This window comes from Motacilla alba, chromosome 22, assembly GCF_015832195.1.
Source record: "Motacilla alba alba isolate MOTALB_02 chromosome 22, Motacilla_alba_V1.0_pri, whole genome shotgun sequence".
Taxonomy (NCBI): Eukaryota; Metazoa; Chordata; class Aves; order Passeriformes; family Motacillidae; genus Motacilla; species Motacilla alba.
Genome location: NC_052037.1, coordinates 2,293,678 through 2,318,582, shown reverse-complemented (window position 1 = coordinate 2,318,582; position 24,905 = coordinate 2,293,678). Strand labels below are relative to the sequence as shown.

The following is a 24,905-nucleotide window of genomic DNA, read 5'->3' as shown; positions in this document are numbered from 1 at the left end:
AAGCATACGGAAAGCCACGCCGAAGCTGCCTCATCCCAGCGTGGTGGCACAGCTGAGAACTCCTGTGTTTCTATTCTAAAAGAGTATCATTCCCTAATTACCCTGGTAATTTCTGAAGGGTCAGCCAGTTGTGCAACCTCACGCCCTAAACCCAGCCTTTAACAGCTTTAAACTTAGAGGTGGCCAACACAAAAGTTCATCCAAAACGTCGTGTGAAGCGTTTGGTGCTCTCCTGTAAATAATTTCACTGCCCTCCGAGAGCAGGGCCTGGCATTCCCTGGCGTGCCAGCAGTGCCTTGGCAAGTCAGGGCATTCCTCTGCCACGAGCAGCCGTGCTCAGCCAGGAATGGGAGTGTTTGGGGCAGGGAAGCGCAGCAGCCTGGCAGAAACTCCCCACAGGAGAGATTCTTCAGACAGAGAGAGCCAGTGACTGCAGCAGCGCTGTGAAAACCTGTCCCTGGCACTGTCAGGAGAGTCACCCAGACCAATCCTGCAACCCGCAGCTCCAGAACCTCAGCTCCAGAACCTCAGCCCTCCCTAAGGTACCAGCTCAAGAGGAAACCAAGGAAAAACCAGCAGCAGGCAATGAGAGCGGTGTGTGCTGGAGCTGGGGCACGGCTTGGACTGGGAGGGACCCTCAGAGCCATCGGCAGGGACCCCTCCCTCTGTCCCAGGCTGCTCTGAGCCCTGTCCAGCCTGGGACACCGCCAGGGATGGGTCACCCACACCACCAAAGGTCATGGAATAAACCACTGAGAGCCAGCAGAGCTGTGGGACAGGAACAGCACTGCTGGGTTCTGGAGAACCAGGGCCATGGATAAACCACTGAGAGCCAGCAGAGCTGTGGGACAGGAACAGCACTGCTGGGCTCCTGGGGAACCAGGGCCATGGATAAACCACTGAGAGCCAGCAGAGCTGTGGGACAGGAACAGTACTGCTGGGCTCCTGGGGAACCAGGGCCATGGATAAACCACTGAGAGCCAGCAGAGCTGTGGGACAGGAGGAATGGCCCTGCTGGGCTCTTGGAGAACCAGAGCAATGACCCTGCTGGGTTCTGGGGAAGCAGAGCAATGGCCCTGCTGGGTTCTGGGGAACCAGAGCAATGACCCTGCTGGGTTCTGGGGAAGCAGAGCAATGGCCCTGCTGGGTTCTGGGGAACCAGGGCCATGGATAAACCACTGAGAGAGAGCCAGCAGAGCTGTGGGACAGCAGCAGTAGCCCTGCTGGGTTCTGGAGAACCAGAGCAATGGCCCTGCTGGGCCCCAGAGCACACACTTACAAGGGTAGGGCACCTTGAACCAGGGGGCCACCAGCAGCACGCCGCGGCGCGCGTCCGTGCGCGCGTAGAAGCCGTACTTGGAGCTGTCCGGGGGGAACACGTCCGTCACCGTGAAGATGAAGCACAGCAGCCAGGACACCAGGATGGCCAGGATGATCTGGGGACACCAGCACAGGGGACAGTGAGCTCTCAGCTGCCGCTCGGGGGTGCTGCACAGCCCGGAGCCCGAGGAAATGGAGCTGCGGGGAGCTCAGAGGTTCTGGATAGGTTTGTATGGTATGGATTTGTATGGAAAAGACATGCTATATATAGGTACTGTATGTAAATTGTATGTAAAATACATATTATATACAGATACTGTATGGATTTGTATGGAAAGGACATGCTGTATAAAGATACTGTATGTAAATTGTATGTAAAATACATATTATATACAGAGACTATATGTATTCACATGTAAAATACCATATATAGACATGGTATGTAAATAGTATGCAAAACACATACCATATATAGATACGGTATGTAAATAGTATGCAAAATACATACCATATATGGATATGGTATGTAAATGATATTCAAAACACATACAATATATGGATGCAGTATGTAAATGTATGCTAAACACATACCATATATGGATGCGGTATGTAAATGGTATGCAAAACACATACCATATATAGATATGGTATGTAAATAGTATGCAAAACACATACCATATATAGATACGGTATGTAAATAGTATGTAGAATACATACCATATATAGACATGGTGTATAAATAGTATGTAAAAACACACACCATATATAGACACGCTATGTAAATAGTATGCAAAATACATACCATATATAGACACGATATGTAAATAGTATGTAAAACACATACAATACACACTTTGAGATAAATGTTGATTTACAGCTCCTCAGCACAGGCAGACACCAGAGTGGCCACAAAATCAGAACATTCCCTGTGGCCAACAATCCACTACATTCCCAATAAATCCATTTAAGATTGGTCTCACCTTTGTGAGTGAAGAAAAATCCAAACCAACAACACTTCCCCCCTCCAAAAAAAAACCAGGAATGATTTCTTTTTTTTTCCCTAAGGAAGAACAAGGTCAAGGACTTACAGGGAACATCTTGAAAAGCTGCAGCCTGTATGCTGTCCACCCCTTCTTGGATTTATAAATGGGCAAGGGGAATTTGACATTTCTGGCATACTGGGAGAACAGCAACACTAGGAAAATAGTCCTGAGGAAAAAAAGGGGGGTGGGACAGGGGAGAAACGTCATCAGCACCAAGAGATGATGAATTCCTCTTAGCACAAACCTCTTCAGACCCTTTGGATGCAGAACATAAATGCAGATTTTCAAAGCAAACAAAAGACAAGGCAGCAAAGTGATTAAAATTATTATTCCTCAAATGCAGAATTTGAATTCTGAAGCGCTGCAGAACTCAGCAGCTGCGAGCAGATCAATGGATCAGGGACAGGCCCAGACTGAAGGGGGATTTGCAGTTGAAATTCCTCTGCTGCCCCTTCTTTCCTCCCAGACTCCACCTGTGGTCCAGGGCTGCTCTGCAAAACAAAAACCTGCTGCCAGCACCTGGCAAGAAACAGGAAAAAAACTGTAAAAACCAATTTTTACATTTCGAAATTTGCATCGAACTCCAAAGCGCTTGAGGAAATTTCAGTCAGGGAAATTTTTCTGTTCTTCAGAATAAATTATTTTTTAATATGAATCTTTCATTATTTCGCTTCAAGTGAAGCAGAATGGAGCCCCAGCCCCAAGATTTGCTGCCAGTGCAGCTCATCAGCATTAGATGTCTCAATTATTATTCATTTCCCCCCTCAATGAAACTGCCAAGCTGCTCTAGGCATCAGAAATTATTTTTTACAGCTAAAATAAGCCCCCACTGCCCTGAAAAATCAGAAGCCAGGGCACGTTGCTCAGTTCTGAAGGAGCAATTCTCAGCTGTCAACCCAGCTCTGCTCTGCGAGGGCCTCCCAAAGACTGGAGCTGTCTGAAGCAGCAAAGCTCTGCTGAAACCTGAGATTATGTTTTTATCAGCTGACTTGAAAAATAAAAAGAGAGGATTTTCAGCCTCTCTTCTGGCCCAGATCAGACACAAACCAGTTTTCCTCTCCCTCAGTCTCCAGGAAAAGGAGGGGCATTTACAGCCCTCAGCAGTCCAGGAGAAAAGCAAAATGCACCTTTTGCATGCAGGAACCCCCAGAATCCCCCCAAACCCACCATGGGCTCCCCTCCCTCTCCACCAGCCCTGAGGACAGGGAGCTTTGGATGTGATTTAGCAGAGAGCTGCAAAAAATACAAGATTCAATGACTGCAGTCCATGTTCCACTGGCTGCAGGGCTGTGAAACAGCACCAAACCCTCGAGCACCCCAGGAGAATCTGGAGAAACAGGCAAAGGCCAACTGAGGAGTAACTCCCCTTCTCACAAATATCAATGCAGGTGTCTGATGGAATAAAGCACCCATGGAACCAGCCAGGCCAGGAAACTGGGAATCCTGGCCAGCAAGGACAAGCACCTGCAGCTGCCAGAGGCCCCCAGCTGATCCTGCGGGGCCTGGATCTGCTCAGGATACCCAGGACAGCTCCAGGAGCCACTCTCACAGAGCTGGGCTCACCCCTGAGTGGCTCCCCACAGCTGTGGAGCTGCTTTCAACAATCCAGAGCACATTTCTGCACGGCAGAAGCCAGAAACACTTTACTGACTGGCTAACATTTCAATCCCGCTCCCGAATTGATTTTTTTTTTTCCATCTGCAAAAACGTCAACTTTAATTACACGTTTCCGTGTCCAATTCGAAGACGTGCTTGATTCATTTCATGTTAGCCCCAACTTGCACAGAAATTTGTTTTACAGGCAAATAAAACCTTCCTTTGGATCAGCTGCTTAAGACAACAGAACCACAGAAATACCCCTGATGCCAACAGGGGAGATAAAAGAGAATTAAAGAGCCCTTTTAATCGTAAGCTGCACTTACAGAATGCTTTACATGTTCAAAGCACTGTGCAAACAGATTAGTGAGATCACAATCTGACCTCACCAAGGCATTCCTCCTGCTCCAGAGCCAGCAGAGCTGGGTGCTGCTCATGGAGCTGCTCCAGCCTGTGTTCCTCCTAAAATGGGGTTTCACATGGAGCTGCTCTCCCTAAAATGGGGTTTCACATGGAGCTGCTCCAGCCTCTTTGCTCCCTAAAATGGGGTTTCACATGGAGCTGCTCCAGCCTCTGTTCTCCTAAAATGGGGTTTCACATGGAGCTGCTCCAGCCTCTGTTCTCCTAAAATGGGGTTTCACATGGAGCTGCTGGCCTTGGGCACATCCAGGGGCAGCCACAGCTGCTCTGGAGCTCCTCACCCTCCCAGGGAAGGATTTCTTCTGAGGGAAAAGCCTCAGGCAACCCCCCTGAGCTGCTGTGTCCCGATTCCCAGCATTTCCAGCTGAGCTCACCCAGACTCTGGGTGTTTCTCATGGTGTTTCTCGTGGTGTTTCTCCTCATGGTGTTTCTCCTCATGGTGTTTCTCCATGCCGGCAGCACCGACGCAGCCCAGCCCCCTCCAGCTTTTCCCCAGCACCCCAAAACCCAGCCCGGCCAGCAGGAAGCCCGCGTACTCACAGCATGGCGATGCCCCAGTGCTTGCCAGCTCTCTCCCCAGCAGCCTGGAAGCCCGAGAGGCCGATGAGGGCCACGGTGGGGGTGATGGTCAGGGGCCCGATGTAGCGCAGCAGGGCCCCGGGCAGCCCCAGCAGCCCGATCACCACCTCGATCAGCGAGGACATGATGATGGCACCTTGGATCTGAACACACAACAGGGCAGAGAGGCAGCTCAGTGCCATCTGACAGGCCAAGCCAAACCCTTTGTTTTTCTGCTCTGGATTACAAACTGCAGTTCAAAGAATTCAGTGACACAGAAGAACTCAGCAAATTTTTTTTTTTTTTTTCCCCCGGTCATAAAACAGCTCATTATGTTTAAGTGACTTATTGCTTTAAGCATGACACTTATGGTTTTCTCCACAAAACTATTACACAACAGACCAGTGGGCCAGTCTGGAAGCTGTGTGGAAAGCACATCACACTGTCAGACAGGAGACCTGGGGTCCAGGCTAACCTTTAAGCTCTCAGATCGAACGGCAAGGGTTGGTGCGCCACGAGGTGATGCTCCTAGCTCCTAGGGGCAGAGTGTGTGCTGCATTGGTCACAAGTGCTCCTTAGAAGCTGGATTAGAGCAGCGTTGTGGTCTCAGGAGACTGTCAGCCCTCTTGGCTGCAGGGCTCTTGGCAGGATGTAGCTATGGTTTGAACATGGGGAAGAGAGAGGGGTTGTTTTTAATTAAGAAAAAGTTGGCAGCCCAAAGCAACGGGATGGGAGATCAATTCCATGACACACGGCTTCATTTGGACTACTCTACCTGCCACCCTGGCGTGGCACAGCCCTCAGCCTGCCCTGCAGGGCACCACGACTTCACTCTGCACTGGAGAAGGACTTCCAGCTATTTCTCAAGTCTTTGGGGGAGAATCGACCTCTTATCACAAGAGTCTCCAACTTAAACCACTCGGGGAAGGAGGCAGATTTCCTAACTGCAGATTCACCTTGCAGGGCCAGCCCCGCTGCACAGGGACAGCAGGCAGGGGGCCTGGCAGCAGCTGAACTGCTGCCAGCGAGCACAAATCAAGGGTACAAGAAGAGTTTTCATCTCTCTGGAGCATTTCGCTGCACGGCTTTTGGGATGTGGTAACTAACTCCTGGTATTTGCTGTCCAGCAATGAACAGGTGGAAAAGAGGAAGGCTTCCATGAAATGAGCAAAGGGATATATTCAAATGGAGATCGCAGTGGAACAAGAAATTACCAACTTAAAGACAAGAACACACAGATGATTAAGTGAGGAACTTAACTGGAGCTGGAGAGAGTGACACAAAAGGCAAGGCCCACATTACCTCTCGTATCCGGGGGTACCAGATGTGCTCCGTGTGCAGCAGCTCTGCCGTTCCGTTTGCGACTGTCAGATCTTCCAAAAGGGACAGAAACAGGGATTTCTTTTACTGCCCGGCCACTCTGCCACCGTTCCACACAAACCTAATCCCTCCCCAGGCTGACAAAGGAGCCCCAATGCACACAGAGAGCAAGTTCTGCTCGAACGAAGGCCCAAGAGCCGAGCCCTCACTTCTCCCTCTGCTCCAAAACTCTCGGCACCCAGGGCTCCCACAGGAAAACGCCCTGATTTCCAGACAGGAAGGACAGCCAGGACTTCCCTCCCCACTCCAGTGGGGAATCACTCAGCTGCACCCCAGGGATCCCAAACTCCAGTGCTTGCTGCTCCCCAGTGGAGCTCACCCTCTGGAGGAGCTGGCCTGTGGGGACAGCCCCAACTGGCAGCTTTGGGAGCTGGAAGGGCTCGGGAGGAAGATGCAGCAAAGCTCTTTTTGACAATCTGCAGGCCTGGGGAAAACGGCTTTGCCAGCCAGGGATATCAGACAGTTTCTCTCTACAATCTGGGTACTAGCCACATTTTGAGTGTGAGTTAACAGAGATGTATAAACACCCAAATAACAGAAATGCAATTGCTGAGAGTCCAAAGGAGCCCTGGGAAGAGCTCCAGTCAGGAGGGAGCAGCCTGATTATTCCCTGTGCTGCTGCTTCCCACTGCCCACAGCCTTGGTACTGAATAACCACCCCCCAGTGAACAGAGAACTGCCAGAGTCATTTCCAGTCCAACCCAAAGCAAAAGCTCCCATCCCAACCAGAATCTCTTCCCTCTGAAGTTCAAACCTTCCAGGGTGACGACAGCAGCAGAGAAAGAGTGAAAAAGAACATCCAAATCTTGTCAAAACCTGTCAGGTATGACTTCAACAGGGGAAAATCCTGGTCTGGAGGTGATGCTGTACATTGCTCAAACTCCCTCCCACTCACAACTTCAAAGGGCTCCCTTGGACTCGCTGCTTCCAAATATTTGGAACATTACGGGAAGGAACACTTGCAGAATGGAAATGAACAGAAGAATCACTTTATGCCAAGTTACGGCTCCTTTGTCAACATCTTCATATCAAAAAATCCCCAGGAACAGAACTCCACAAGGACGTTTTTAGGAAATGTCTGTGGCAGAGTATTTTAACACTGTTAAAGAGAGGCTTTCCACGTTCCCTGCTCGTTATCCCAGCTTTTACAGCAGAAGCTCTGGCAGCTGCACTCCACGTGAGCCGGGCCATTTGTCACTCCAACCCGACCAAGGATGAACAACAATTACCTGTGTTATTGCACTTCCACTTCTCCAGAGAGAGAATGGCTCTGGCAGGCGCTAAGAACGCAAAAGCACTGGCTTGGAACAGGGGTAACCTGGTGGGAAGGGAGAGGAGAGATGGTGACATTCTGAGTGACCCTGCAGAGGGCGGGCACTCCAACCACCCTTTACTGAGTTATGAACTGGGGAATCAGAGGATTCCTCACCAAAAACAACCCAGCCAGAGAAATACAAAGATTTCACACGGCAAAGAGCTGACAGCACCTGCCTGGAGTTACCGACCAGGCGACTCCAGGGGCCAGGCACTGGTGGCAGCACAGGGACACAGGTGGACACTGAGCTGGGGGAGCAGAGTGCTGAAGGTGCAGTTTTACCCTCACAGCACAGGAACTGCTCTCTGAAGATGCAGCTTTTACCATCCCAGCACAGAACAGCTCTCTGGAGGTGCAGCTTTTACCATCCCTGCTCTCTGAAGATGCAGTTTTACCATCCCAGCTCTCTGAAGATGCAGTTTTTACCATCCCAGCTCTCTGGAGATGCAGCTTTTACCATCCCAGCTCTCTGGAGATGCAGCTTTTACCATCCCAGCTCTCTGGAGATGCAGCTTTTACCATCCCAGCTCTCTGGAGATGCAGCTTTTTACCATCCCAGCACAGGAACTGCTCTCTGAAGATGCAGTTTTTACCATCCCAGCTCTCTGGAGATGCAGTTTTTACCATCCTACCACAGGAACTGCTCTCTGGAGATGCAGCTTTTACCATCCCAGCTCTCTGAAGATGCAGTTTTTACTCTCCCAGCTCTCTGGAGATGCAGCTTTTACCATCCCAGCTCTCTGAAGATGCAGTTTTTACTCTCCCAGCTCTCTGGAGGTGCAGTTTTTACCATCCCAGCTCTCTGGAGGTGCAGCCTGCAGGCTCCATCCCTTCCCTCTGCATGACTCCGAGCACACTCATTTTGGAGTGCGTGTGTCAATAACTGCTGGGCTGATGGGAGCAGATTAGATGTTCCCAGTGCTTGCCACCAACAAACACAAACACCACGAGAATTTCAAGATGACATTCTTAGCGTTGATGTTTACACGTCCCGAAAGATTTCGAGATCTGGAGAGGATCTAGCTGCACCAAGCATGAATTTACTGATCTCGCTGTACCTTGTGTAACAAACACCCCAACGTTACTTAACTGCAGATGCACTCTGAACTCTGAATATTCGACAAATATTGACACTGATGCACTGCCAGGAGATCCCTTCAGCAGGAGATCCCAAGGTGTGACACAGGGAACGGGGGCGGGAAAGGAACTGCCCAGGAAATGCTCACAGGAGGAGAAGTGTGGGGGAAATGGTGAACAGTGAGCACAGAAAAGATCAAACTGGTTATTAATGGGAGTTGTGAAGTTCACAGGAGCAGGTTTGGGCCACGGGCAACTTCAAAGCCACCAAAAGCTGAAAATTGCATTAGAAACTCAAAGTTCATGAACTGCACGAGCCACCCAAGCACGGCTGAGTGGACAGAACTGCCCCTGGGAGCTCCTCCAAGCAGAAACCCCAGGAAGTCAGGGCTGGTGGCTCAGGGAGTGATTCAGCCCATCCTGCCAGGCCGACCAAGCAGAGCCCATGGCAGGGCTGCAATACCTGGGACAAGCTGCTACTGCTCCATCCCACCTACACAGCCCCCTCAGAGGTTTGGTAAACACACGTTCAAACATTCTCCAGGGCTGAGGTCACCGCGGCCAGCTCGGGGTGCTCTGCATCCCACGGAACACCAGCACAGGGATGGGAAATCACATCTCAGCACCTGGTCCTGCTCCACTTTTACGTGACACAGCTAACTGAGGGAGCTCCCTAAAGCTCAAAACACTGGGGTTTTCCCCCCATAAGCCAGCCAAAAAAAAAAAAAAAAAGAAGTAATTGAATTTTAATTTTTTTAAAAACAAATTGTTGAAAATCAGTCAAGCAAGATCTGTCTCCTTCTCAGGTGACAGCTGCAGTCTGGGAGTGACTTCCAGATTTTAAGGCAGCCACTCCTGGCCAGGCAGCTAAAGCAGCACAGCTCAGGAGGGGGGCATCATCTCAATTCCATGTCTGAATCATCCAGCTGCTCCACTCTGGCACGTGCTGAAGACAAGAGTTCTCCTGCAGGCAAAGGCACCTGGAGATGTCTCCCTGGCTGCCCATGTCCCACAGGTGTGGGGAGGCTGAGCCAGCGCGGGGCACAGCGGGGTGGCACGGATTAAAGCTGTGTCTGCTGGTCTCAGTGCCACTAATTACCCACTAATGAACCCTGCCAGAGCTGGGGCTCGCTGCGCAAGCCGGTGAATAGCTGGAATTCCTAGAACTGGTCTGGGTACCCAACCTACCACAACTCCACCTCGTAATGGAGCTAAATCCATCTTTAAGAACCCTTAAAGCATGGAATTTGACCTTTTGAAACCTTTATTTGCTGAAATGCTTGGCAGTTGACAGACTTGCCAGTGAATGCTTGCAAATCTCACTGAGAGGCCCGTGCTGCTGTATCCCATTGCCAGCCTTACATAAACCCCCCCATCACATGGGCAACAGTTATAAAACATCCCAGCGTGGAAATTTCCTCCCTAAACACGAGTTATTTTAAGACCCAAACGCAGTTTGGCCTTCGGGGATATGAAAATGGAAGCACAGTGCAAGTGGGAGCCACTGAAAAAGGGAAAAATCCCAGCAGGGTGGAGGGCAGGGGGGGATTCCACTGAAGGAACAGAGAGTTTCAAAATGATGGCATTTCAGAATAACTTTGGTCCCCTTCTCTCTGAATGAGCCCCAAATCCCTCTTTTTAAGTGATAAAAAGCCAAGATTATTAAAGGGAAAAAAAAAAAAAAACAAATAGGACAAACTTCCAGACAAGGTACAGGAGGATTTAGGGTTACAGCACAAAGAGCCAGCCAGGCTGGAAATAGGATTATTGACTCTGGGGAGCCTCTACTCAAAGAAAATACACGGGGGAAAGGAAGTTTGCTTTTCCAACAGCTTCCACTCCGTTGCTTTGTCATCAGAGTGAACTTCTCGAGGCAGAGGAGTGAGCTCCTAAGTCCAGGAAGATGAAATAATACAGGGAAGGTTTTTTTTCCCCCCAAAGGAAGAAGTGAAGCAAAGGTAACTCAGCCAGCAACCAAAGGGTGCCCTGGAAAACCTGGAAATGTTTTAGATGGAAAGCTGATCCACCTCAGGTTTGCCCTCCACACCCTCCTGAGACACCTCTGCCACCTCAGGATTCTGGCTCTCAACTAAATCCTTCAGGAATTTTCTCGTGGCAGGCAGAAATTAATAAACCCACCCCAGACACAGTCAGCTCCTTTCCCCCAAGGTGTGTGAATTTTTGCTCTCCCTAAACACTTCTGCTTTCTCTGCCCTGGGAACCCCAGATTTCCATGCCCAGGCTCACCTGCAGCCGAAGGTGGTCTGCAGCAGGGTGGTGATGCCCACGCAGAAGAAGATGGTCCCGATGAGCTGGCTGGTGGCCCACTGGTCGAAGCCCACGCACATGGCATCGGCCAGCAGGAAGGGCACGGCGATGGTCCCGCTGAAACACGTCAGGTAGTGCTGGGGGCACAGGGGTTAGTGCTGCACGCCATCCATCCAGGCCATCCTCACCCCTGCCTGGCTGCTGGGCCATCAGCAGCTTCTCCTCCTGCCTCTGGAGCCCCGGCAGAGCTCCCGTGCCCTGAGCTGTGCTTTCAGTGTTCCTGATTTTTGTGGTTTCTGGGGGATCCACAGGTTCCTGAAAACTCCACTCTCCTGAGGAGGCACCCAGGTGACTGCTGAGAGCAGCCTCCAGCCCAGAAACAACTCCCCTCAACTGGCTCAGCACCATCCAGAAGTAAATAACTGCCCTCAACTGGCTCAGCACCCTCCAGAAATAAACAACTGCCCTCAACTGGCTCAGCACCCCTCCAGAAATGAATAACTGCCCTCAACTGGCTCAGCACCCCTCCAGAAATAAGTAACTCCCCTCAACTGGCTCCCATCCCCTGCCTCACACACAAAGGACTCCTGAATTCCTCCTCGACCCAAGCACACCAAAAGCAAACCAAAGCAACGAATTTTCACCACGCTCCACACACAAGGTAAAAATAGAATTCCTGCAGAACTGCCTGTCCTTGAGGAAAAGGCAGAAATAAAAAGGATGCTTTGGAATGTGTTTGTTTGGAGATCTCAAGGTCCTTCACAGAGATTACCAAATTCTCAGCATTCCTGCGGGCCAGATGTTCTTAGCACTGCAGAAGGGAAGGGGATGGGACTGGAGCTGCTCTGCTGCCCACAAGCAGGGGCTGAGCTGGAGGAAGCACCTGCTGGTGCTCCAAAGGCAAGCCAGGTGCAGGGCGATGCTCTCAGGACTGAAATAACTGCAGCAGCAGCTTTAATATTCAATATTTCAGGCCTAAACCCTTCCCTCTCCCCATCTCTAACTCCAGAGGTGCCTGCTGTCCCTTGGGAGGGCCTCCACTGGGCCTCTGCTCACTCATTTACCAGCAGCAGCTTTTAACTCCAAATAACTGAGTGACTCTCACAAATGCAGGAGCTGGAAACAGAAATCATTCTCAGAGCAATGATCTGAGTGTGATCAGCCCCAGAAGAAACCTCCCAACACCTTTAAAATCATTCTCAGAGCAACGATCTGAGTGTGATCAGCCCCAGAATAAACCTCCCATCTTCAAAATCATTCCCAGAGCAATGATCTGAGTGTGATCAGCCCCAGAAGAAACCTCCCCACACCTTCAAAATCACTCTCAGAGCAATGATCTGAGTGTGATCAGCTCCAGAAGAAACCTCCTACCATCCTCAAAATCATTCTCAGAGCAATGATCTGAGTGTGATCAGCCCCAGAAGAAACCTCCTACCATCCTCAAAATCATTCTGAGTGTGATCAGCCCCAGAAGAAGCCTCCTAATATCTTCAAAATCATTCTCAGAGCAATAATCTGAGTGTGATCAGCCTCAGAAGAAGCCTCTCAACACCTTCCTCAAACAGGTGAGAGAGGAGAAGGATGAAACACACAAACACAATGAACTGGACAGAAAATCCTCAATAAACTTTGAGAGCTGCAGAAGAAAAAGCTGTCTCTGTCTGGGGATGTACCTGCAAGCCCAGGAAGATGCAGAGGTACCAGGGAGGAACATCCTCAATGGTGTAGATCATGTCAGTCCTCTGGGCATCCAAACTGCCACTGCTGTCCAGGGTCTCTGCCAGGGAGCTCTGCAGGAACAAGGGGCACCAGCAGGTTAGTGCTGCACAGAATAAAGGGAATTTCAACTGCCAGGCACTCCCAGGCTGCTCCAGCAATGCTCGTTTGTGACAATTTCACAGCCTTTCACATCCAGCTCCTGAATTTGTAGCCAGCACGTTCCCTTCTGAACACTCCCTGCTTATTTATTTATAATTGCTGATTTATGACAGAACTGATCCGGCAGCCAAAAGGTGCCCAGAAATGGATTCATCATGACAAGGCTGTTAAAAAAACCCAGCAAACCCCAAAACCACAAACAGAAAATAGGGAGAATTGGAACTAAGAAGAAGAGCTCTGTCCTTGCATCAGAGACCAAAATCGCTGGCAAAAAATAAATCCTCATTATGATAATTGCTTCCCTGCTTTGCTCTTACCCAATTCCATCTTGGTTAACCACTTTTAGCCAAAGAATTTATAATTTCCCTTCTTCCCCCTCATTTGTGCAGTCAGGAAAAATGTTAATTACGACGCCCAAATTAATCCCCAACCAATTTCTATCAGGCAAGCAGAATTCCTGCAGGAATTTCCATTTCCCCACGTGCCAATGGACGAGAGAGCACAGCCATTCACACATCAACACCCCTGCAGATTCTGCAGTGGAACAAGGGCCAGCTCTGCCACTTCTCTGGCACAAATAAGTGGAATCTGGTTGGGAAATTCCTGAGAACAAACCCACAACGCTCCAAAGCCCCAGCACAACAACAGAAGCAGGAGGAAGTATCGGGTTTTGTAATTTCAGACCCAGTAGCTAAAAAACTACCTTACACAACAGCTGCTGTGCCCTAATCCAGCCCCAGACACTCTGAGGCCACGTGAGGCTGCCTCACACAGAGCCTGGGAGCTCTGCCAGGCTCGTGACTGCCCCAAATGGTCTCGACTTCTCCAAAAAATAACCCCAAAAAGCACGGGCTGGGCTGAGCCGATCCGCACTCGGTGCCACCTGCAAGGCCAGCCAGGCTGGCACTGCCCTCCCACCTCAGCCTTCTGCTGGGGAGACAAATCCACGGGGAAAGTTCACACTTAGGGGTGCAGGTGGGCACGGAGCTGTGGGAAGGTCCAGGGGGCTGCAGCAGAAATGCAAAATACAGAAAGTCTCCTTTGGGAGAACTCCTGAGAGCACTTTGAGCAGTGCCAGGCCCTCCTGCAGCACCAGTGACAGCTTTCCACGGACTGGAAAAGCAACAAACTGTCTCCTGACTCAATTCTCTAAAAAAACCACGTGAAAACATATCAGAAATTTGAGCCACGGAAGGGCTGAGGTTGGAAAAGCCCTTTCAGATCCTCAGCTCTGAGCAGCAGCACCACGGGCATCACCAAACCACACCTCAACGGCCACACCCACAGGTTTTTAACACCTCTGGGGATGGGGACTCCTTCACTTCCCCTTCCAACTCCTGAGCAGCCTTTCCACAGCAGAATTCCTCCTGATGTCCAGCCTGGCCCTCCCCTGGCTGGGCTGCAAGGACCTTGAGGCCCAGTGCCACCCCTGCCACGGGCAGCGACACATTCCTTTCACGTGCTGAACAATTCCCACACATTTAGGAGCTGGATCTTTCATTTTTCTGTCCTGTGGGATAGTTTTGGATTTATTATTAAACAATATCCTACAAATTTAGAAGAGCAAAGGAAGGCAGGACTGTTTTGTTGCCACGAGGGAAGGAACAGGGTGATGGTGTGGCTGACTGAGGGGTTTATTTTGGATCAGGTTGTGGGTTGAGGGCTTTTTTTTTTTGAGATTCCTGGAGAAAACAACAATGCAAAGAACAATTCCACTGTCCCAGGCTGCTCCAAGCCCCGTCCAGGCTGGTCTTGCACAATCCCACCCCAACACCTCTGGCTCAGGGCTTTTATCAGATTGTGCCTCTCCTCTCCAGCCCCAGCACGCTCCAAAAATCAGCCATCAAAGGCTTTCAGAGGAAACAAAAAGCTGCCCATGAAATGTGAGTGTGGGGAGGGGAGTGAGACACCTGGGCAGACTGAGCTGGGAGGGCAGCAGCACTCACAGACCCCTGGCTGCTCAGGGGATGCCTTCAATCTGAAACTCACGAATGAAAACAGCAACTGCATCCCCTGGTGTCATCCCTGCCCCAAGAGAAACCACGGCCTCGAAGGAAGGAGCATCATGGTGCCCCTGCTCGGAGCCAGGAGTTTTGTTCCTGTTTCAATCAGGACATTTGAAAAACCCGAGTCAGGCTGAGGTTTCTCAGAGACAAAAAAGCCAGTCTGACTGAACCTTTCAGAAGTTCAGATTTACCCCAATCCTCATCCTTATTTTAAACAAAAGCTCATATTCACAGCACCTCAGCTTGCAGGATCATCACTGAACAGACCTAGGGAATGAAAGAATGGAGAAAAAAGCTGGAAAAACCCCAAGGAAGGGCATGAACTGCCTCCACCATTTCCTGAGTCATGCCCCAAGCGCTGCACCCAAAGTGTGTGACCGGGAGTCATGAGGGCAGAAGTGCCTGGGGAGATGTGGATCTGCAAGTCAGCAGCTCTGGGACAGGAAACCTCCCAGCCAGGGGAGGCAGCTGGGGGCAGAGCTGAGGGAGCAGGAGCGAGCTCCCCCCCAGCAGGGGAGCCCCAGTACCTTCTCTGCTATGCCGTTCTCCGTGGTGTAGATGGCCATCAGCTCCGTGTCCTCTGTGTCCTGGTCACCGCTGGACGTGGCTCCACCGTTTATCACAACCTTAAAAAGGGACAGGAAGAGAAGCAGGTGAGGTTTTTAAAATCAACATCACCTCTGCCATCACAGCTCGGATGTCACTCGGTTTTCTCTCTGGGCACTTGACACCTGGCTCTGACATTTAGTCAGAAAACATGAGGAGCATGGCAAGGCACCGCTTCTGTAACAGCAGGGCTGGCTGTGCTACACACAAATTCAGAGCTGTGTCACTGACTGCTCGTGGAAAGGAAGGGTCTGTACAACCAGAGCATCGTTCCCTGGCCTGGCTCACCCACGGGCAGGGTGAAGAAGGTGGGGTGCTTGGACTCACCCTCGTGTTTGCCCTCCATGGTGCTCTGACCATGGGGCGCTGCACGTCCTGGGAACAAGCACACACAGCAGGGCTGGCTGTGCTACACACAAATTCAGAGCTGTGTCACTGAGTGCTCGTGGAAAGGAAGGGTTTGTACAACCAGAGCATCGTTCCCTGGCCTGGCTCACTCACGGGCAGGGTGAAGAAGGTGGGGTGCTTGGACTCGTCCTCGTATTTGCCCTCCGTGGAGCCTCCTCCTGCCTCCACCGACTTGGCCGTGGTGTTCTTGCCGATCCCCATGGTGTCCAGCACGTCCAGGACTTGCATGCAGCACCCAGGAGGTGCCTCTGGGACAGGCCAAGAACGAAGGACAGCTCCTTACTCCAGCAGCAGCAGCTCCAGAGGTCGCTCAGGAGCTCAGTAATCCAGCTGGGACATCAGCGTGTCCTTCCCATCAACGGCTCCTGGCAGGGAAGGGAGAAATTGGGTTTTTAGGAGGGAAATAAGTCAGTCTCATCATCTGAAGGCCCTGAGTTTGCTCCTCACATGAGGCACCACTGTATGTTGGTTCTTGGCCTCTTTACTTCTGCTGAAGTTGGGACTGAAGGCACTTGGGATGACAGCTCACATTCAGACTTGAATGTTCATTATTTCTCATCTGTGGAACAAGTCCTGAGTTCTACAGCATTCCACAAACAAGGTACAAAATGGTGAACTAGCTTTCCATTCAATTAAGAAATGACACTGAAATTATTTTAACTCTTAACCCAGTAACTCATCACTCGACGTCTGCAACGTGGACTCTTCTGCCCAGTTACAAAATCCCAAACTTGTGAAGAAGGAGAAGGACCAGCCTCTGCCCTAAAACCTCTATCTTGCTCTCTATATATTGCTAGATTCTAAAACTCTGAACTCTAAGTTCTCCACGTTGTGATATTACACATTTCCAATCAAACCACACATTAAAGTTCTCCTCTTTGTGATATTACACGTTTCCAATCAAAGCACACATTAAAGTTCTCCTCTTTGTGATATTACACGTTTCCAATCAAAGCACACATTAATCTCAGTATTATCAATCAATTCTGGAAGTTTTCTCCACGGCCTCAGGTCAAATGCAGGGTTCTCCTGGGGGTCAGAGTCTGCCTGCACAGAAAGTCTCAAACTCTCAGCATCAAGGACTCTAACAGGAAAGGAGAATTTGGTATTTTTTGCTCTCTAAAATAGATGTGCAAAAGCACAAGCCCCACAGCCTGGGTCCCTTTGGTGCTCGTGACTCACCAAGTCTCATCATTCCTCCCTGATAATTATCAGTCAATTTGAAATTCTCCCATCCTGGCAATACTCTCATTATTCCCTCCCTCTCTCTTCTCCTGTGTTTTTCAGTCGTTAGCAGCACGTTGAAACCTCAGGTTTGCTCCAGTCTCACGGATTCCCACAGAATTTTTTGGGAACAAACTCCAGGCACGGAGCAGCTGAGCATCCTGCAGCACAAAGGAGACCTGGGCTTCTCCTCCGAGGAGGGTGAATTTGCAGAGCTGCTCCAGGGTTACCTCTGTTACTGAATCCTTTCTTTGAATCAAACTTCATTTGAAACAAAAAGCATTAATTAACTTCCTCTGAAATAAAAAGGACGTGGGAAGCTCAGACTGCACGGACAGAGGCACACCTGCCTTCCAGGGAGCCCTTCCTGCTGCACATCCCGACCCAAGACGATCCCCAAACCCTCAGCTGTGTGAGGAACACCCCGAGCAATCTGCCTGCTGCTGAAGGAACTGTTTGAGGATGAACTCTGTGTTTGAATGAGTTTCACTTCTCTTCTGGCACGGGAACAGGAAAGGTCACACACCTCAGCGGGTCACTCCAGTACAGTCTTCCCACATTTGCTCCTCGAATCAGACCAGCCAGTCCACTGTCATCCCACGCTTTCCATGTCCACGACAAAAGAACAGGAATGAACAGATTTGAACCCAAACTCCCCACGGGACAGCACAGAAAATCCAAGTTTTGCAACCTGTGGTTGCTGAGCTTTAAACAGAGAATGCAGCTGCCAACACCTGCAGGTGAACCCGGGTCAGCTACAGGTGAAAGTACAGGACAGGACCTGAAAAAAGGCCTCTTGAAAGCCACAAAAAGTGGAATTTTCTGCACCCATCCAAGCAGCAGAACCCACTCACACTGGCGTTACTTCAAAAGCAAGTTCATGACGGGTTCAGCTGAAGCCTAAGGTGGAAACCCAGCTCATGGACACCCAAATACAGGTTTGGGTTGGAAAAAAAGCAGAACTTGGGTTTTTCCTGAAGTCTCCCTTCCAGATGCTGCTCAGGAAACGCCAGCAGCTGCTGTCTACTGTAATTGTAATAATAACTGAACTTGAGAAAGACTCTTCTGCTGAGGGCAATTCAGGACTGTGCCAATATATGAATACTAATATTTTAGAACCTCTTAATAGCTGTTAATTGCCCATTTGCTGGAAAATTCTGGTTCCTTGAGGTGAAAGAAATATTAAAAACTTTCAAAGCCGTGTAGGTATCTCCTGGAAAGTTACATAAAAAAGAGACAATTTGGGCACTGGGATCCCTCGAAGCATTAATTAAATCAATGTGGCGTGGAAGGCAGTGCCTGCAAATCAGAGCTATTGTTTATGAGAGCAAATATTAAGGTAGCATAATTAATCCTTTCTCACTTGGAGGCTGAAGAAGGCTGCTTTGAACACTCACTGTCTCGCTCTGGAAGGAGCCTGCTGTTCCCATTTTCACAGAGCTCCTCTTCAGAGAGCAGCTCAGGGCAGGGAGGAGACAGGCACTGCTGCAAGGTCAAAGGTTTGGGGGCACTGGGGGGTCTGGGCTGGGATTTTTGGAGGGGTTTTTGTTTGCTTTCACTGTAGAGCAATGAGGTGGTTTTTTGTTTTTCCAGCACACAAGAACAAAGAGAAAAGAATCTGCCTTTTTCTGTCATTGCAGACGTGTTTCACTCTCCAAGAAAATCAGAGATGGAGACGGGCGAGGTTGAGTCTGGCAGCTTTATCCCCGGGGATTGGGAAGGGAAAGGGCAGCAGGACACCTCCCTCAGCCAGAACCAATAAAGAAATGGGAGCCAGGGAAGCTGCCAGGCCCGGGATCTGCTCTGAGGTGCCCTGGCAGCCCGAGCTGCTCAGCTGGCACACAGCAGCATGTCCAGAGAGAAGAGACCAGGCTCTGTCACGCTGTGCTGTCTTCTCCAGGCCTGGAGCAGCCCTGGCAGAGGCAGCAGGACAGCAGCAAAGCTTGCCTGGGGTGCATGGAGGGCTGAGAGCTGCCACAGCAGAGCTGGAATAACAATTCCCAAACAGGCAACTCCCAATTCACGGGAAAACCCCTCACGCTGCTCCTCCCAAAGAGAGGCAGGGTTTGTGTCACCAGGGGCTGCTCCAAGACAAACCAGGAGAAGGAATTTCCCAGCTCTTCTTGCCTCTACCCAGCAGTTAAAATTGCATTTAATGGCACAGACGATCATCAGAGGTTTCTGGAATGCTTGGGTTCTGCAATCAGGAGTGTCAGAGAGGAGAAGATAAGCTCTGCTGCTGCCTAAAGCTGGGAGAGATCATTCCTTATCAGCCCCCACATGGCTCAGGCATTTTTACAGCCCTCCAGAGCAAATCCAGCTCCTCGGGAGCTGTAAAGTCCCGGGGAAAGAGATAAAACCAAAGAGATAAACCCCATCCAGCACGGGGCAGGTGCACTCAGCACAGGCAGCATCTGCAGGCTCCAGCGGCCAGGCTGGAAGTGAAACTTGTGTCAGGACTCACCTTCCCACGCGGATCACCTGCAGCACACCTGGGCTCAGCACGGGCCAGCAGAGGCCTTTACAGAGCTGCAGATAAGATTAGGGTTTCCACAAAGGGCAGGGGAGAGCCCACGTGCAAGTGCAGGAGGAAAAGCCAGGGAGAGGCCACCCTGCACCTCCAACATCTCCTGTTCTCCAGCAAAAAGCTCCTCCAGCCTCAGAGGCACCAGGCGAGGACAGGAAGAGGTGGCAGGGTCTGGTCTGACACAACATCACCTTCTCATGCTGCCAGGACCACCCACCACACCTTCCCCTTGGCCAAGGTCGCCGCTATTTCATTTAAACAAATCAGGATGTGTTGCAAAGCTCATGGAAAAAAGATAAAACCCATCACAGACAGGAGATCTATGAGGCAAGACTGTGTTTAAATGCTCTTTTTTTCTCCCTGCAAGTCTCTGCTCTGGAACCTCCGCCACAAATCAAAACATGCACTGGAGCACAAAGGTTTTCCTGCAGGAAAATCTGCCCCTGGAAAGCTCCCACTTCCCGAGGTACCCAGCTGCCTGTGAGTCAAAAATCCCTTCACAGCTCATCTCTTCAGCAGACCCACGACAGGACAGAAGGTGCAGACAGACATGAAGAGCTGTGGCAAGGAGAATAAACTGGCATAAATTAAAACTGCCATAGATGAATTGCATAAATTGCCACGGCAGGGAACACTGGCCATGAACCCCCCCAGGAGCAGGCAGTGGGACACAGCCACCTCCCCTGCACGCGCTGTTTCCTTTCACAGCACTGATACAGCTTTTGGCTGAAGCACACCAAAAACATTCCCCAGATCAGATTTGCTGAAGGCTTTCAACATCAATATTTGAATCCAGAGCCTGGCGAAGCAAAGACTGGGGAGAACAAAGCCCACCTGAGCTCCAGGCTGTGACAGTTGGGAAGTTCTTGGGGCTCTCCTCTCAGTTTGGGTTGATTTGGGGTTTTTTTTAAACTCCTCTTAGAAGAGTCGATGCTTTGCCAGGTGCTGCTGGCCTGGCAGCACCAGGACTGGGCATGGTCATGCTGAGGACCTGGCAGGGCTGCTGCAAAGCTCATCTGCAACGAGCAGACCTGGAGAGTAACCCTCTGGAGGAAGCTCAGGCTGCCCCACGACTTCCAGCCCTGAAAATGACAGTTTTTCCAAGGTGAAAGGATCTCCAGCAGCCCTGGGTATTCCCTTATTTGCCAAACTCAAACCAAAACCTTTCTAAAAGCACGAAGGCTGGATCCTAAATTTCCCTCAGCTGAGCCACCACCCAGTGACACCCAAAATAATTCAGGCTTTCCCTGTCCCTGCAGACCATCCCTGAAATTTACAGATTTTCCAAAGTGAAACCAGCCCTGGGTATTCCCTTATTTGCCAAACTCAAACCAAAACCTTTCTAAAAGCACGAAGGCTGAATTCCAGCTGGATCCTGAATTTCCCTCAGCCCAGCCGAGCCCACCACCCAGTGACACCCAAAATAATTCAGGCTTTCCCTGTCCCTGCAGACCATCCCTGCCCTGGTCCCCAGGCTGGCCCTGTGGGGAATCAGGGACTGGCCTGAATTTGGTGGCCCTTCCCTGCTGCACAGGGGGAACATTCCCATAGGAAGCACAACGAGTGTGGTGACAAAAGCAGCTGGGGATGGGACAGCCCACGCCTGGCTTTGTCCCACGTCACACCTCCCGAGGAAGGAGTGGTGGCACAGCCAGCCAGGACCTTCCTGGCTGTCACAGATGGCTCAAGAGCCAAAAAACCTCTGGCTGTTGCACCCACTAAGGAGATTAGAATCAAATTACGGTCACTGCTTAATTACCACCATCAATTTATTATTTTAATTAGCTGTCAGGCTCATGTGAACAGAGCAGCTTTCTCCTGCAAGCAGAGATGATGCTCAGCCAGGAGCTGTCCCGCCGGAGGTGCCTCTGGAATTTCAGCACCTCCCTGGCACTGCCAAGTGTTTGGCACCTCTGGAACTCGGGCACGGGATGTGTTTAACACAACCAAGGCATCCTCCAGGCCTGAGCCTGTGTTTTTGGCAGCAGACACACAACAGACACGGACAGGGACACGGACTCCCTTCAAAAGAGAACTCTGCCACTCAGAGGTGTCCAAAGGGTGCTGGATGTTTTCCTAGGAAAAAAGGTTCTCCCCAGTTAAAAACATTCCTCAAACCTCTCATCACCCAGGTTAAAAAAGCTCAAGAAATACTTCAAGGGTGCAATCAAAGTCCCGTCTGCAGAACCACAACCACAAATCCAACTGCTCCATCCCAGATCTGGGCCTGGATACGGCACCTGTGAGGTCCCAGCCACTGTCCACACATGCAGGGAGTGCCTCAAAGGCTTCTTCTGCCTTCCAGGGCATTTTCACCATCTCACAGGTGTGAAGAAGGTGCCCAGAACCCACACATTTAATTTTCTCTTGCTACTTGTAAAAACCACCCTCCTGCTTCAGTCTTGGAGGGAGTTGTTCCTCGGGGAGTTTGGAGCAGCCTCTTTGGTGCCAGGAAACTCCTGATCTGCCTTCAGCAGGGGCCTCTCCGGTTCCTCCCCACCAACTGAAGCTGCACTGGAACGCCACCACATCCTAAATGCTCCCCCCTCCACCAAACCACATCCACAACAAGGAAAGCAGAGTCCAAATTTAACCCAACACCACAGAGTTCATCTTTACCTGCAGCAGGGACAAAAGAAATGCTGCTCCAGACCCAACCTTCCTAACTGCTGCCTTCTAAAAAGCTCAGTTTAGGTTTTAAAAAGAGCTGATGGACCCTAACACCACAGAGTTCATCTTTACCTGCAGCAGAGACCAATGAAATGCTGCTCCATACCCAAACTTTCCAACACCTGCCTTCTAAAAAGCTCAGTTTAGGTTTTAAAAAGAGCTGACGGGCACTTTAAGAAGCTTCTCTCTTCCCTTCCAAGCAGCTCTCCAAAGCACAAACATATTCTTTCTTTGGAGGCACTAATGAATTTTTAAGTAGCTGGTGTTTTGACTGCCATCCAGAGCGGTGCTTTAATAACTGACCAGCGTTATCAGGGCAAGTCTGCACAAAGCCAAGCAGGAAAGTTATGCCCAGCTCAAACCTTCCATGTGTTTAAAGCACATTAGCTAAATCTCATTAACTTCCTGTGTCAATAAGCTTGTTGAGAAAGGGGCTTAAATCCAGCTGAGCGAGGTGTTTACCAAAGGATCTCACAGCTTTCAAAAACCACAAGTTTGGTTAGTCAAGTTATTAACTGAGAGCTTAGTTGGGCTGGGATTCTAAACCAGAACAGCTGAAAATTCAAACCAGAATAGCAGAAAGTTCTAAACCAGAATAGCAGAAAGTTCTAAACCAAAACAGCTGAAAATTCAAACCAGAATAGCTGAAAGTTCTAAACCAGAATAGCTGATTCTAAACCAGAATAGCTGATTCTAAACCAGAATAGCTGAAAGTTCTAAACCAGAATAGCTGATTCTAAACCAGAATAGCTGATTCTAAACCAGAATAGCTGAAAGTTCTAAACCAGAATAGCTGAAAGTTCTAACCCAGAATAGCTGAAAGTTCTAACCCAGAAGAGCTGAAAATTCTAACCCAGAAGAGCTGAAAGTTCCAAACCAGAACGGCTGAGTGTTTCCAGCATCAGTCACTCTGCTTGATCACAACGCTGATGGCCAAGCAGCTCCCACCCATCTTTCACCCCAATACTCCCATTCCCTTGTCCCAAAAGGCAGCAGTTTTGCCCAAATTCTGTGCAGAGCATTTGCCACCCTCCCGGGATGAGAAGCTGCGAGATGGAATTGCAAGGGAGCACAAGCAGAAGGTGGGAAATGACCATTTCCAGCCGGTTTTGTGCACGCAGACAGCTGACACCTGCAGAGCTCTCCAGACTCAGGGTAAATAAAAATGAAATCCCGTCCCTCTGCTCCCTCAGCCTGCCCCGGAGCTCAGCACCCCTCGCAGGGTGTATTGGTAATTTGATTTATAATGCTATGGAGTCCTTAGGGTCTCCCTGGGGAGAATGAATCATTCGGGCATTGCGATATATTAGAGATATTCATGCACAGCTCGTTAAGCTCCTTCATGGCCCTCAAAGCAACCTGAGCTCACGCTGGCTCCTTTCTCAGCCTGCTTTGTACTTGCACTTGGCACTTGGATGAAAGCTCCCTTCTCTCCAAGACTTTAATCACGTTAAAACAAAGGTGGAGTTAGAGACTCATCCAGGAAAAATTCCATTTATGAAGTAAATCGAGGTGATGTGCCAATTTTTCAGCTCTGGATGTGAAGCTCCTTCCCAAGGGCTGAACATCCCTGTGGGTCCTTTGGAAAGGGAACAGCTTGAGCCCAGGAATCAATACAAACCCAGCAACTGATGCCACCCTTGAGGAGTTTTACACCGAGTTATCTATGAGGCTTGTCTGGAAATAAACACTTCCATTTAGCATAACTTATTAGGATTTGGAATTAATAAACTTTCAGAAACTAACCAAGATGCTGTACCTTTGTGCTCAAGCTTTCTTAAAATCTCTTTTACTACACAAATATCACATCAATTTTTCCCGTTTTAAAGACTAAAAGGAAAGCAAAGTTTACAGATAAACAGAAAAGAGCAAATACTTTTGAAATAGCAAATACCTCTTTTTACAGTGATTTTAAAATGAGAAATTAAGCCCTCAAAGCTCAAAGATACTGTAAGTTAGTTATTAACACCTGCAAACACACGCGTTTAAAGTTTCTAATTTCATCATGCTGCCACCAAAGCAGTTGGATTTCTGCAGCCACCCCCAGCGGGCAGGGAGTCCCCAGGCAAACCTGCAGCGAGCCCTCGGAGGCAGCTCCAGCAGCAGCAGCAGCCCGCAGGATGCAGACATTCATCCCCCAGGAGCGTTTTATAGCCTTTCTGCACTCGCCCATTGTGTAACCGCTCCCAGCCCACGCTTACACAAGGGCAGGGCAGGAGGCAGCGCCTGGTTCCTCCCCGCTTACTCCCCCGTTACTCCACGCCTCCGCGGGGTTTACGCAAAGCAGCCCGGCCGCCAAATCTCGGGGAGAACGGCCAGGCAGAGCCCCCAGAAGGCACAAACACTGCCAGCAGCAGCTGCAAGCAGGACAGGGGCTTTCTCCGAGTGCTCCGCTGTGGTTGTGATATTTTGTGAAAATCCCTTTGCTAGGATTTTCTTCTCCTGAGAAGCTGAAGGGCCTCAGCTTCAAGTGTCACCAATTTGTGATCTGCTGCTGTGGGATGCAGCAGGTGCTTCCTCCATTGCTCAGTGTGGGATGTTTCTCTTGGTGGCCAATCCAGGAGGCAGCAGCTCTCGGGCTCTCTGGGAGTCACAGAACTTGGTTATTC

General features: G+C 50.1%; 1 protein-coding gene across 4 annotated transcripts in view; it reads right to left on the bottom strand.

Moving 5' to 3' along the window:
* The window catches only part of SLC23A2 (solute carrier family 23 member 2), a 47,019-nt gene that overhangs the window by 8,302 nt on the left and 13,812 nt on the right, over nt 1-24,905 (bottom strand). For 2 of the 4 annotated variants that reach the window (XM_038160250.1, XM_038160252.1), the window contains 9 exons: nt 15,969-16,240; nt 15,389-15,487; nt 12,651-12,767; nt 10,957-11,114; nt 7,547-7,635; nt 6,240-6,310; nt 4,920-5,101; nt 2,409-2,529; nt 1,280-1,436 (listed from right to left, as the gene is read on the bottom strand). In XM_038160250.1, coding sequence (XP_038016178.1) covers nt 1,280-1,436; nt 2,409-2,529; nt 4,920-5,101; nt 6,240-6,310; nt 7,547-7,635; nt 10,957-11,114; nt 12,651-12,767; nt 15,389-15,487; nt 15,969-16,103 — 1,129 coding nt within the window. In that variant the 5' untranslated portion in view covers nt 16,104-16,240. Of the gene's footprint in view, nt 1-1,279; nt 1,437-2,408; nt 2,530-4,919; nt 5,102-6,239; nt 6,311-7,546; nt 7,636-10,956; nt 11,115-12,650; nt 12,768-15,388; nt 15,488-15,759; nt 15,829-15,968; nt 16,241-24,367; nt 24,504-24,905 lie in introns of those variants that run through there. The other 2 variants (XM_038160251.1, XM_038160253.1) reach the window with 2 other exon arrangements.